General features: G+C 42.9%; 2 protein-coding genes across 3 annotated transcripts in view; one reads left to right on the plus strand and one right to left on the minus strand.

The window, feature by feature from the left end:
- The window catches only part of LOC307016655 (uncharacterized protein), an 18,796-nt gene extending 14,711 nt beyond the window's left edge, over nt 1-4,085 (minus strand). Inside the window, exon 1 of the mRNA XM_079645862.1 lies at nt 3,984-4,085. The gene's annotated coding sequence lies outside the window, so the exon portion shown is untranslated. The remainder of the gene's footprint in view (nt 1-3,983) is intronic.
- Nucleotides 4,086-7,376: 3,291 nt separating this feature from the next.
- Nucleotides 7,377-11,989, plus strand: LOC307016647 (neurogenic differentiation factor 2-like). 2 transcript variants are annotated; one of them, XM_079645852.1, is made up of 2 exons: nt 7,377-7,751; nt 10,081-11,989. In XM_079645852.1, the coding sequence occupies exon 2, from the start codon at nt 10,088-10,090 to the stop codon at nt 11,171-11,173; it is 1,086 nt and encodes a 361-aa protein (XP_079501978.1). In that variant the 5' UTR covers nt 7,377-7,751; nt 10,081-10,087; the 3' UTR covers nt 11,174-11,989. The 2 variants fall into 2 exon arrangements, with proteins under 2 accessions (XP_079501978.1, XP_079501979.1); XM_079645853.1 differs by lacking the exon at nt 7,377-7,751 and adding an exon at nt 7,809-9,164.
- The last annotated feature ends 1,854 nt before the right edge of the window (nt 11,990-13,843 follow it).

A 13,843-nucleotide genomic window follows, 5' to 3' on the forward strand; every position in this document is an offset into this window, starting at 1 on the left:
AATACTTCAACTCTCATCCCTATGTGGAAGCAACATAAGCATCTGTGTATTACTGAGGAGACACTTTTTCAGTTAAGCTCTCAAATGTGTAAACACAGAAGTGTCAGAGCATCGAGCATTGCAATTTCTCTGGCCGTCATGTAACCAATATTACTCAACATGTCTGACACACTTACAAGGAGAACACATTGCTGTAATTGGAAACCAGATGGATATTTCTTAGTTAATGAACTCATGTGTGCCTAAATGCATAAACAAAGAAATTACCTCAAAGAAAAACTTTCTTTGTTCCGGTTTTAGCTCAGCTGACCCCTGATATTTCCAATGCTGTGCCCCCTTAACTCATTTGTTAATGTTTGATCTGCTATTGGTATAATGTTATAAAACAAGTGCAAGCCTCTTTGCCTTGTTTGTGGGTTTGAATATCCTTTGGGGAACCTCTATTTAAGACTGATGTGTAATTTGATCAAATTTCTATGCTATTATACCACACCAACATCAACTTTATTGCATTGCATTTCACTATGTTTATATATCGATATATATATATATATATATCTACATTTTGGTGTGTAAGATATGTTACAAAGTTAATAGTTTGGATATTTTCCAATAGGCATATCCAAGAAAAAACAACCTTAAAAAGACGCTACATTTGAAATGAATACCATTTAACCTTGCCGTCAGACAGCCCTTTCCAACAAGAACATGAAGTTGTTACCGATGCGATTACTAAAGTCACCAAACTCCATTGACAAAAACCCTAATGTCGAAGAAGAAGGGATTTGTGAGTATAAGTTTAATTACTATTTTTGCCAAGGTGGTTCGGTTCCTTTTGCCCGAGCATACATGGATCCAACAACTCTATTGTGAAAAGAGCTCTCAAAGCAAAACAGTAAAAAAATAGTTGTTTTAAGTGTACACTTCAACTGATTTAGATTGTTTAGGCAGGCTAAAAAACATTGCCCCCCTCCACCAGTAAGACATTGCATCTGCTTGTCAAAACTGGGGTCACCCGGCCACCTTCTTTAAAGCACTCTGCTAGCAAATCCAGCTATAAAAAAAGATGGATCACGCTTCAAGCCTGAAAACCCAAAATGTTGCAATAACTCCAGCAGCAAGCAGGACATGCTGTACGAAATGTGTGACATGTGCACTCGACACACACTCACACTGGAGACACTCCAAGCTAGCTCAGGGACAGATGGGAAAAAGTATGTAATTGTATCTACTCCTTTAACCGGGCAGCATGGTATATGGAGCAAGAGCGGACAACAACCTCCCTGTTCTGAAAGTGATTCAGAGGCCCCTCTACAGATGATACCAACCTGGTCTAAAGACCAAATGCATTCTGGGTCGTTTTCAGATTCAATTATAGCACTAATAAGCTGATACCTTCACAGGGATTTCAGGGACAAACAATCACTGTAAAAGGTGCAATATTCCATTAATCAGGATCACAGAGAGGCTTTGTACTGCCATAGCAGGTGTCCTGGTAATTCTGTTGAGGGACACAGAGAAGCATTGCCCGTCATTCAACACTCCCCACTCATCCCCCTCCATCTGGTTATACAACATGCCATCACACAATAAACAGGTAGGGCAAGCATGAATAGCCAAAGCCACACACACAGGGAAAAGATGCTCTATAGGCAGTTTCATTTCTGGTTGTGTAGAAATGTGTTGTTCATGAGGAAGCACATGCACCATCTGCTGTCCTGTTGGGGTTATTACAATTTAGAATGGCAGGTCAACATTCATGAAATGTTATTGAATCTTTTGTTACCTTTGCCAGAGGTCAGGTTATCTGAGTTCATTAAACTCATCATACTTTTCTCTAAGGCAATGTATTGATCTTCCCGTTGCTTTGATATGTTCTTTTTATTTAACACTCTTCTTTGACTTATGTAGAAGTCAATACTCTTGTTTGATTTACTCTCTTAGTGTAACATGTGGACAATGAAGAACTTTCTTAGAAAGTGCTATAATGTTTTTCTTTGTTAGTCTTCTGCAGAAGCCCAAGAGGTGCACTGAGCACCCTTCATGAAAATATGGCAGAAAAACAAAGGGATAGACAGCGGATTACCTCCTCAGATTGTTATCATTGTATTGTTTGATGCCAGGGAACCAAAGTCCATCGGGGAATGTGTTGGGACAACAGAGCACATGATGTGATGAATGCTGAGAATCAAGAGAGGGATCACCAGTAAGGAGAAAATAGGAGAAAAGACAAAAAACAAGGACTGAAGATAAGACGACCATAGGCATCAGAAAAAAACATAAAGTGCACTATTTGAGCAAATATGTGGACTGCTGTTGAACTGTGTACAGTGTGACCAGTTGTCTGTGAGGTTGCACTCTGCACCGGATTTGGTGCACTTTCAGATGGACAATACATGCAGGACTTTAATATATCCCTAAGGAAAACAACACGTCTATGGCAGAATTTTTGTTCTTTCACATAACAAAGGTCTGGTTGGAAAAACGGAATATTCCTTTTGCGTAGAAATTACTTAATTGGTCCTTATGGGCAATACGGTTTATGTAAGTTCTCTGGAAGGGGAACATTGTATAAAATGATGGAGTTGTATGCTGTTACTTTTTAGGACACCATAAAAGTAAAGGCATTGCTTTCCAGAAATGATTAGATGTTCGTGTTGGTCAGTTTTATGACAGACGTTTTACAACTAAAAATGTAAATAAAGATTATACAATTATCTCAGAATGGTTGTAAAACATGTAAAAGCTGATCATTACAAATAACGTCCAGTAGATGGCAGCTTTTTGTTAAGTTTGGCTCCCATGTTGAATGGATGGAGCTATCTAATTAACGGGGGTTGAAATTGAAACTGAGGTGCTGATTTAGGATTGAAGCAGATTTAAACATGTCATCACAGAGGAACATTAAATGGATGGACCAATCACTATTAATATAATCTGGCAGCTTGCAAACTGATATACTAGGGAGATATAAAGAGATACATTCTTCATAAATGATACCCAAGAAGGTGAAGGAAACATTGAAAAGGCGTGCATTACCTGGAAAGGTGAGATGAGTGGAAGATATTTGTAAACTCTGATTTGAAGGTTTGAGCGAGGTAGCTGGGTGAAAAATAAATATCATGCAGAAAAACAGCGTGAGAAAAAACAACAGATGCATGAGCATGTTTGTCTGAGTGACAATATGTATGGTTGGGTTGTGTGAGCAGTGAAGTAGGGTGGGGTGTTGAGATGTAGCAGGTGGAAGACATGGTGGAGGCAGAGACAGAGGAGGACGTGGCAGTAGGGCAGTGATTTAATTAGCACCCTCTACCCCCTCCAGCCCTTCACTCATAGCATCAATAATGCATGGCCCCTTGTTTCCACTGCATAATTAATCCTCTCTTACTATAATTAAAAGCCAAAAATCCCACAAGATGGTTCAACCTGGCCAGGCACGGGTTGGGTTGGCACGGAACTGATGGAAAAACTCCAGAGCTTCATACGCACCCTGCGGACGGGATGGACAGAGAGACAGACAGAGGGACAGACAGAGAAACAGACAGAGACAGACAGGCAGGCAGGCAGACAGACAGATCAATGATCAAAGTCAACCAAACTCCAACACAAGCAGAGTGAATGAAGTATGAAGGTAAATAAAAACCACAGAGTATGTGACATGCACGCAGATAAGATGAATGAATTTGAGGGACGTGAAACGCTTTTTTGAAAATGTGCTTTTGTGTGCCATGTTTGTGAATGAGTCGAGAAAGTGACAGGAAGAGCGAGCCAAGCACAAATCAACCAACACCAGTTCCCTCCATAGAAAGAAGGACGGATGTAGGAGGACGTGCACGCACGCACACACGCACGCACGCACGCACGCACGCACGCACGCACGCACGCACACACACACACACACACACACACACACACACACACACACACACACACACACACACACACACACACACACACACACACACACACACACACATACTTACAAAGGCATCCTGCTCTCAGATGAGGTTTGTCTCCACAGCCAGCCAAGACGAGAAGAGAGGTGGAGCTTTCTGATGCTGCAATTAGGACCACACTGTCTGGGCGAGCAAACAAGAATGAATATTTCAGTCCAGAGATCTTCACGGGTACCTATGGTGGGGGTCTGGCACACCTACAGGCACACATGCCCACACACACACACACACACGCACACGCACACGCACACACACACACACACACGCACACACACACACACACACACACACACACACACACACACACACACACACACACACACAATTTACCACGGCTGCCAGAATTATTCACCTCTCAATCACAGATGCACGATTATCACATCAGTATCACTGCGTAAATGATGCCAACTGTTATGCTCATTGAACTATTGTACGAGGCTTACAATATCAGTATAAATATGCATCAGTAGGAGCAGTCATAATATGTAGATGGTGGTTTCTCCTTTGTGAAAATAGGTACAACGAGCCTCCGAGCCTGGCCACATGCCAGGAAACAACACAGTTGGTAGAGCAGAGGTCATATCTCTCATATGCAACCTACATTTCTTATCCTCTCTCTTTATCTTTCTCACTTCCTCTTTGGACAGAGAGTAAGAATCTCACTCAGTCACCTTTTCGGGCACTTCAGCAATTTTTAAATGGTGCTTCACTTCAGAATATCCAATGTGCACACACCCTCTTCACAGCCCACTCCCACACAGGGCTGGTACAATAGGAGCCCTCCCTCTGGAGTGGGTTCATTGTGGATGCTCCGCACAGCCCTCCTCCTGCCCCGCCGTCCTCGGCCCCATCTCCACTTGATTTATCGCTCTAAAATACCACTGCACTAATTAGTCAAGTAATTAATTAATAGGCATTTGCATTTGTGCATATGCAATTAGGGGGTTGGAGAGAGGAGAGTGCAGATGGGGTCCGGGAGTCTGGTGGGGGGGGGGTGGGGGTGTTCATATGCGTGTGTGCGTGTGTGTGCGTGTGCGTGTGCGTGTGTGTGTGTGTGTGTGTGTGTGTGTCTGTGTGTGTGTGTGTGTGTGTGTGTGTGTGTGTGTGTGTGTGTGTGTGTGTGTGTGTGTGTGTGTGTGTGTGTGTGTGTATTATATTTGTGCCAGCAGAAGTTTGCACTTCTTCTAGAAAGACAAGTGAAGTGCAGGTCGTCACCTCGCATGTCTGACAGTGAGAAGAGGAGAAAGGGGGGGGGGGGGGGAGATGACAAAGGTATGGAGGTGTGGCTTGGTGACTTTGAAAGGCAATTGGGTGTCATTTGACCATAGAGGAAAAAAAGAGAGTGATGGAGAATTTGATATGTTAAAGGGAAGGGCTGCAATTTTGCATTTTGATGACATGCATTTAGCCTATGAAAAAGCAAAGCAGGTGGCCCTTATTTAAGATTAATCTGCATACAAACAGGATGCGAAGTCCTCCTAAAATATCATAATTAAAAACAAGCTCTCCTCCAACGTTTCAATATCAGATCAAAGCCTCCCTGATTGGAGTCGCCTCTAGCCCGGCGCTGGCTAAAGCCACACTGTTGACATTTAGCATTTATTTTGGCAAGGTGACCTGAAGGTTGTTTGGAACTTGTTGAGAAGCATCATCCCCTCCCTGGCAGCAGCATCTCCCCCCCCTCCTTGGTGCAGCTGAGGTAGGATAGGGCACGGATTTGGCTGGCAGTGAAGCTGGATGCCCCTTTACTCCCCCTCAACACACGAACACACAGACACTGACACAATCATCCCACCATATTTGGGGTAGTGCCAGGCTACCATCCCCTCATCCCCTAATGGATAAGACACATTAGTGAATGTGCAGTATCCTGGCTCCCCAACCACAGCTGCCACACCACTGGTGACCCCACAGATGACCCTGCAACCCCCCAAACGCTCCCTAAGTTGTGGCTGCCGAGGAGATGTAGGGGTGATCCTGGCCCAAGGACATGATAAGCTTCTATCAGCTATTTCTCAGCCACCATGCCCCTGTTCCCCAAGTCCAGTGGGTGTCTTTGTGCCAAGTTGGACTTGGTGGTCATTGAGCTAATTTCTCCCACATTAACTCCACTAATGTCTGCTAAATAGAGAGATCACGAAGCTGGGACGGACACAATGCAGCGAAGCAGACAGGGACTAAGATGTTGGTGGTGAGGAATTCATGCAGCCACCTCTGTATGCCAACATGCCTCCTCCTAAATCTTGGGCACCTCTTCCAGCTATTGCCAGCTCCAATTCCCTGTCATCTATAGTGAAACCCCCCTTCCTCCTCATTTTTCATACATCCCTAGTGGGCCTGCACACCTGGGTCTCACTCTCACTGTGTCTCTCCGTGTGGCCCCTGCAGGCGCCCCTCTCTCAGCTCTACATGCTTGAAACACCAGCAGCAGCTCTGGCAAACCTTGCGCATTCGGACACAGCTACCAGTGAACATTTGATCTTCACACTTAACCTCATGAGCACCAATCCACACACATGCAGCAGAGGCCTGTGTTATACTATTCCTTTCAGTCTGACTCATTTGCAGCTTGGGCAAGTGGGTCATCTGCGGCCCTGTTGTGCCCAGAAGAGTCAGAACAAATCATAATTGGTTTGTTGTTACTCTGAATACATTGAAGCATAATTTGATCCAATTAGGTAAATAAATAAACAATATGCCTTCTGTTCCCTGGCCTTAATGCACTTATAATGCATCCCCATCCCCCAACCTGCTTCTGAACCAGAGATGTGATGGAGGGTAAACTAAACCCAGTTTACCCACCTTTTATCAGCTGAAGATTGGACTACATGTAGCAATTCTAAAACTTGTGTATGAGAAAACTAATATTTTACAGGGGTTAATAGCTTGTGTAGATATGATTTATAGCAGAACATATGACTTGGGGCTTATTATTTTTACTTAATGAAAAGATGCTTATAGACCCTGAGGACTAATCACTCTAAAATCCCTATTAGATGTAAATGTGGCCTTATCTTACGTGTTTAACACCTATAATATCACTATTATCGTTCTCATTGGGGCTGAGGGATATCTGGGAAGCTTAATTGGATTAAACATTGACGGGTGGGTTTGGCAGGTGAACGAGAAAATTCACAGGTTCGATTACAAATAAAATAAATAGTCTACATCCCTTGAAGCAGCAGCACAGGTCAACAATGATGAGTTTTGTTGTTCCACCATTTTATTTTCTCCCTCTCTTCTGTTTTTTACTCCTTTTTTTCTGTGTGAGCTCTAGCGCGGTGACAGATGGCGGAGCCCTCCTCCTCCTCCTCCACCTCCTACCTCCTCCTCCTTCTCTCTCTCTTTTTCTCTCTCCCTCTCTCTTTCTATGTCTCTCTTCCCCCGCGGGCAAATCTCTGCGATTGCGGGCGCATGTCAATCACCGGGCTCTCATGTGATGGCTCTTGCCGGTGACGTGCCAGCCATATGGGCGCTGGCATCGCAGTCTTAGCTGGTATGTAACCCCGTCCCCGGTAGCTCACGGTTGCTACACGCGCACTCACACACACATGCAGACACACGCTCACTTACTCTCTCACTCATATACACACAGACACGCCAAGACGCACGTTCAGTTCACGAGCTCCGGTTATTGGAGTGTGCGCGCTGGGAGAGAAGCACCCCTAAACAACCCATCCGCGCGCTGCCTTGCACCCACACACTCACAGTTGGTTCGCTCGTGCGGTCCCTGAAGATGGTCTGAAACTCAAGCGCGTTTTTTCTTCCCACCCCCTGTGAAGAGCTCGAGCCGAGGTAAGTTGAATCACAATCAACAATAACAGCTTAAAATAAATGAATACAAAAAAACGAAATAAAACCTGGATGCTTGAGTCCAAAATGGAGGAGAACATTTATCTAATAAACAAATGTAGGCTATTATTGCAAAGTTGTCATCTATGTTTAACACAGTTCTGATTTGCAGTCGTTTTGAGGAATTAAAACCTTTTTATCTTTTACAGTTTTAAGGTAAAACGCCACTGGCAATAATCAATTTGGAAATGTAACATTTAGATGATATTGATCAACGTTTATTTATTTAAATCTGGTGATGGCACACTTTGAAAAACCATTCCAATAAAACAAAATGTAATTAATGGATATACAAGGCATTTCCATGTGTGTCTTTTATTAGCTGTCCGTGTGAGAGCGATCGCTTTATATCTCCTCGCACCCCGGTCTCCCTCTGCGTGCCCTTCAACTTTTGACATCCAAATCTACTTGGATTATAAAAGCTTATTATGAAATACCTCGCTTGAGTCAAAAGGCAAGCGTCTCCTGGTCCCGGTTGTTGTTCCTCCAGGATTATTCACAAGGAGAAGTCCTGAGGATGGAGTAGCCCCGTACAGCATCAAACAGGCTGTAGATCATACCGGACACTAATTTGATTTAGAGATTCCTGCGTCTGGAACCTGAATCAGAGCAACAAAAGACATATGCAAGATTAAAACAATTCGTGGTAGATTTTGACATCAGCACAATTGCGTCAGCTATAAGGACATCCTCGAGCTTAATGGGCTATTTATTGATGATTTTGTCGATGATTTGCACGTTCAATCTTGGAGCAAATGAAAGGGTGGGACAACGCCATTGAATGTGACAAGCAGTGTGTAGCATGATTTATCTCTGTTTGTCTAGTTTTATCTTCAACAATCTATCTCGGCATAACATTGTCTGCACCACAGACGTTCCGTTGAAGGGGGGCTATTGCAGTCTTTTTTGCGAGATTGAATAATTCTGTTGTGTTTTTATATTTAACGAGGGCTAAAATGATACATGGGATTTCCATCTGTGAATGGTTATCGGTGCCTAAAAAGTGCTTTGAAATCACGCACTCGTGCATACTGAATTATGTGTGAAATCTATTTCGTGTAGCTGCATGGTCTGTTAATTAAACGTTGTTGTGTTTTTTTCTTCTAATTGAGCAAACCTCCTGAGCCTGAGATGTAAAAACTAGATTTTGCCCCTGGCACACCCCCCAAGATAATTAGCCAACCATCACAGCCTACCTTACTATGTGCTGCAAGTCTGTCTCCTGCTGCACTATAATAGATGGGAAGTGAAACATGTTAGAGGGGAAGCCAATGGAGGCTTATTGAGGCTGTCAAAGATCACCTCGTCTCTCAGTAGCCATTTTTTCTGGATTGGACCGCATGTACTAATCAAGTGGTAGGTTCATCTCTACTTTTTGGGTGAATTTTAGATTGATGATTTAGCACTTTTTCTTAGTTTTCAATTGTGGATGGTTAATATACATTTCGTTATGTTTCGTTTTAACGGAGCCTTGAATTATTTTTAGAGCAATTTTGGAAATAACTTAGAATAACTATTGCGTTTAAAAACATTGTTGTTTTTATTTTGATTATTATTTCAATTTTGACTTTTTTTCCAAGTTGTAAATCATAAATGTAGGCTTGTTCTTGCTTATAGGCCATGCATTTAAAAGCCTTTTTACAGTTTGTCTGTTAGCCTTAATTTAATAATCAGCGTGACTTTAAACGGAGCTACAGCCTATCAATTAATTAAAATCCCCTTTGCCTCCTCTGAGGAGAGGTGTATGGTGTGGTGTGGATGAATAGTGCTGGAATGCAGCCAGGAGTATATATGGGCGTCAGGAGGAGTGAAAGTGGGGGGCCCCATGGGACCTGTAATGTGGCCCTTACCGTTGGGACCCGCTGCGAGAGGACGCGACAGGGCACACGGATGACAGCAGGGAATTAAATGGGGATCCGTCTGGCTGCAACTCAGCGCAAAGCTTTTAGAATCTATCTCTTTTTTATTTCCCCCAAATTAACACTTTGTCCTTTAGGCAAAAACAACGTCTCTGATATATTTTATGACAAAAGTCACTTTGTCCATGATGAACTTTAGTGACGTTACAATTTTAAATATATGTGGAACTTCGATAATATCAATATGTGCATGTTTACACGTGCGCAATAGTTAATTTTACCTCGTACGACTGCGTTTTTTCTGCAACAGTCATGATGTCTTCGTTTTTTTTATTGTATATTACTATAGCCTACGACATTGTGCTGTTCTGCCTGTTTTCTTGAGGCCTGATTTTCCCTTCTCTCCTCTCTAGAGCCATAATGTTGACGAGGCTTTTCAGTGACCCATCGCTGCTCCCCGATGTGCAGAAATACTCGGGCTGGGCGGAGGACAGCGATGAGGAGGATTCGAAAATGAAAGATGATGATCAGGACATCCAGGACGACGAGGGATCAGAGCTGAGAGGAAGCAGCCGGACTCACTCCGAGCATGCCGGGGAAGACGATGAGGACGACGACGACGACGAGGTAGAGGAAGAGGAAGACGAAGAAGGGATAGAGGGGGACATGCCCAAGAAAAGAGGGCCCAAAAAACGAAAGATGACCCCGGCCCGTGTCGAGCGCACCAAGGTGAGGCGGACAAAGGCCAACGCACGGGAGAGGACCCGAATGCACGACCTGAACTCTGCACTTGACAATCTGCGTAAAGTGGTTCCCTGCTACTCCAAAACGCAAAAACTTTCAAAAATTGAGACACTGCGTTTGGCCAAAAACTATATCTGGGCTCTATCGGAGATATTGCGTTCTGGAAAAAGGCCCGACGTTGTGGCCTACGTCCAGACGCTGTGCAAGGGACTCTCCCAGCCCACGACCAACCTGGTAGCGGGGTGCCTGCAGCTAAACTCCCGTAACTTCCTAACCGAGCAGCAGTGTCCGGACGGGAGCCGGTACGCTTCCGGCTCCTTCTCCATGCACTCCTACCCCTACCAGTGTGCGCGTCTCTCCAGCCCCCACTGCCAGCCGGGCTCGGCCTCGAACTCTCATCCACTGAGGACGCACGGCTACTCGACTTACGACTCGGTGTACGGTGAGAGCGGATCCCCGGAGTACAACAGCCCTGAGTATGAGGCGCCCCTCAGCCCGCCTCTGTGCGTTAATAATGGCAACTTTTCCCTGAAGCAACAAGGCTCTGCGTCGCCCGAGAACGAGAAGGGGTACCACTACTCTATGCATTATTCCGGCCTGCCTGGCTCCAGACCCCCCGGGCCCCACAACCTAGTGTTTAGCTCTTCTGGAACCGCCCGGAGCGGCATTCATTCTGAAAACGTCGTGCCTTACCACGACATGCACTTACATCACGAACGTGCTCCGGTGTATGACGAACTGAACGCGTTTTTTCACAATTAAAATGAGAAGCCCACCGTGCAGCCCTGTAATCAACAATCTAACCACGGCACACTTTTCTAACAAGCTTACCCGCCAGGATTCAGGCATTCTGGAGAGATGTTTCACTTGTTGTCATTAGTATTTTCCTTTTATTTCTCCCGTCTTTACTATTTATTAAGCTATATAGTCAGAGATGTAGTGGAAGATCATCCACCTAAACCACAATCTGATTCTGTGCAACAGCTTAAATCAAGCAGAAATAAATCTCTAAAAGGAAATTTGCTGAGCAAATCATATCAAGGCCAAGATGATATGGGATTTTTCAAAAATGTTAATGTTTCTTAAAGTGTAACTTGTGTGTGTATCGGTGGTTGTTTGCATTTTGATGACTGAAAGTGTACCCACTTGTTTATTTACCACTACATCACTGGCTACAGCTACACCTTGACATTGGCGGTGAGTTTCTATTATAAAATCAAAAAGAAGTCAATGAACAACAAAATGTAAATCGTATGGGCGTGCGAGATTTGTTTTTTGGAAATAGTGAAATATATAGAAATGCACAGTTTAATGCTGAACTGATTAAAAAAAGTGCTGTTTGTTTTGTGTGAAGAGCCTGCAGCAAATCACTCATTTCGCATCTATGCAAAAGCCAACGAGACCACAGAGCAAGGCAACAAGGCCCAAAAAGATACTACACACACACACACACACACACACACACACACACACACACACACACACACACACACACACACACACACACACACACACACACACACACACACACACACACACACACACACACACACACACACACACACACACACACACACACACACACACACACACACACACCAATTTTGACAATGGCTGGGCTGGTCATAATCGTTCGGTTTCCAAAAAAAATAATTTCTAAATCAAACATGTATTTTATAATTGTATTCACTCTAATTAATTCATATTAGCCGTATTCTTCTTCTTGAGCCATTGAACCGTATTTTGGTTTCAAATCAACATTTTGGTTAAACCTTTTCGTTTTGATTTGCAGTGCTATGTTGAAATATGATTACTATTATTATCATTATTATTATTGCACGTATTTATTGTGTTGTTTCTTTGTAATTAAAGGTAATAGTCAATGGAACTGAAGGGATCCTATGTGTTGCTAAGCATTTTTTCATAAAATTCAAGTCAACTTTGTATTCAACCAACTGTGTGGTAAAATAAAACAAGAATAAATGAGACTGTGCAACTTGATTCTTTGTCACCTATCGAAAAGCCTTGGTATTCTATGAATCATTCAACATTAACCAACTTTCTTATAAGCATTAACTTTTCAATTAATTCATTCGTTTTCTTCCATCGAATTTAAATAGGACATTTGTAATATGAGGATAAAGAAAAACATGAACCTGCAGCAGGCTTTTCGTTATTGGAGAAAATGGGGCTGAACATGCCTGCTGCCACAACCTGCAGGAGTCCCTCACAGAGCCTCAGGGCCTTATGTTGTAAACTGGGACAGGAGGAAGAGGGTTAATTCTGTCATTCTTCAAGATGAAGCAAATTGGTGCCAATGCGTAATTTACCCTTGGCACACAGCCTTAATTTAAAATGCAGTCTTTAAAAATACATAGAATGATTTAAATTGCAGGAGGAAAACAGATTTGGTTGGTTAATATACGCTTATTAAAATCTGGACAATAATTCAAAAAGTGCATGTTAAATGTTTGCAAACACTGCATTGTATTTCATCAGGAAAATAACCGAGGTCAGCTTCATATTATCTTGACCGTTAAGACAAGAAGTGTGTGTCAGCACCGTGGAGAGCTCCTGCAGCCCCCGCTGATTCTGACGGTTTGAGCTTCGAATTGATAAAAATCCAAACAATCTATACATATTGTAGGCAGTATGTGTTTTGCTAACAATACTAATAATAGGATTATCATTATCATATTGCTTTAGTGAACACACTACCCAACATCTCCAGAACATACAGGTTCTGCAGGTGTGTTTCGTCAATGCACAATAAATGAGAGGAAAGCCAATGTCACATCAAGACATTAAGATACAAATAATTAAAGAAAAACATAATCCTAACTCAGGAGATGTGTGTTCATTCAAGAGTAGATACTTGTTGAAAAAAAATAGTTACTTTTCATCCTTTCGAATCTGTGAACACAAAAATGAACTTTACGGCAATAGAGCTTTGACGCCAACTGACAATATTCATTTTTTTTATCTTAGATTTCCATCTCTCGATAATGCATTAAACATCATATATGAATTATGAAGACGACCCCACTTCGCTACACCTCTTGTTACTTTTAACACACATCTCATATTTATGTCATACATTTAAACATCGATTTGGATGGCATTTTAAATGTATGGAATTATTTATCCGAGGTTGTTTAAATCAATTAAATAGCTATGTTTGTTGAATCTATGTAAACATAAAACTCTCACAAGTATTTTCGTACCGATAGGTACGTTTTTAACTGTTCGTTCATAAACGAAACTGAAATATCAGTTTTTAAAATGTGGCGACCACACACACACAAAAACACAGCGCGCGCGCGCACACACAAACACACAGCGCGCGCGCACACACAAACACACAGCGCGCGCGCACACACGCGCACACACACACACACACACACACACACATACACACATACACACACACAC

The sequence above is a fragment of the Notothenia rossii genome (assembly GCF_949606895.1).
Source record: "Notothenia rossii genome assembly, chromosome: 8".
Taxonomy (NCBI): domain Eukaryota; kingdom Metazoa; phylum Chordata; class Actinopteri; order Perciformes; family Nototheniidae; genus Notothenia; species Notothenia rossii.

Excerpts from the sequence above, each read along its gene's own strand:
- LOC307016647 (XM_079645852.1), top strand. The coding sequence starts at position 10,088 with ATGTTGACGAGGCTTTTCAGTGACCCATCGCTGCTCCCCGATGTGCAG.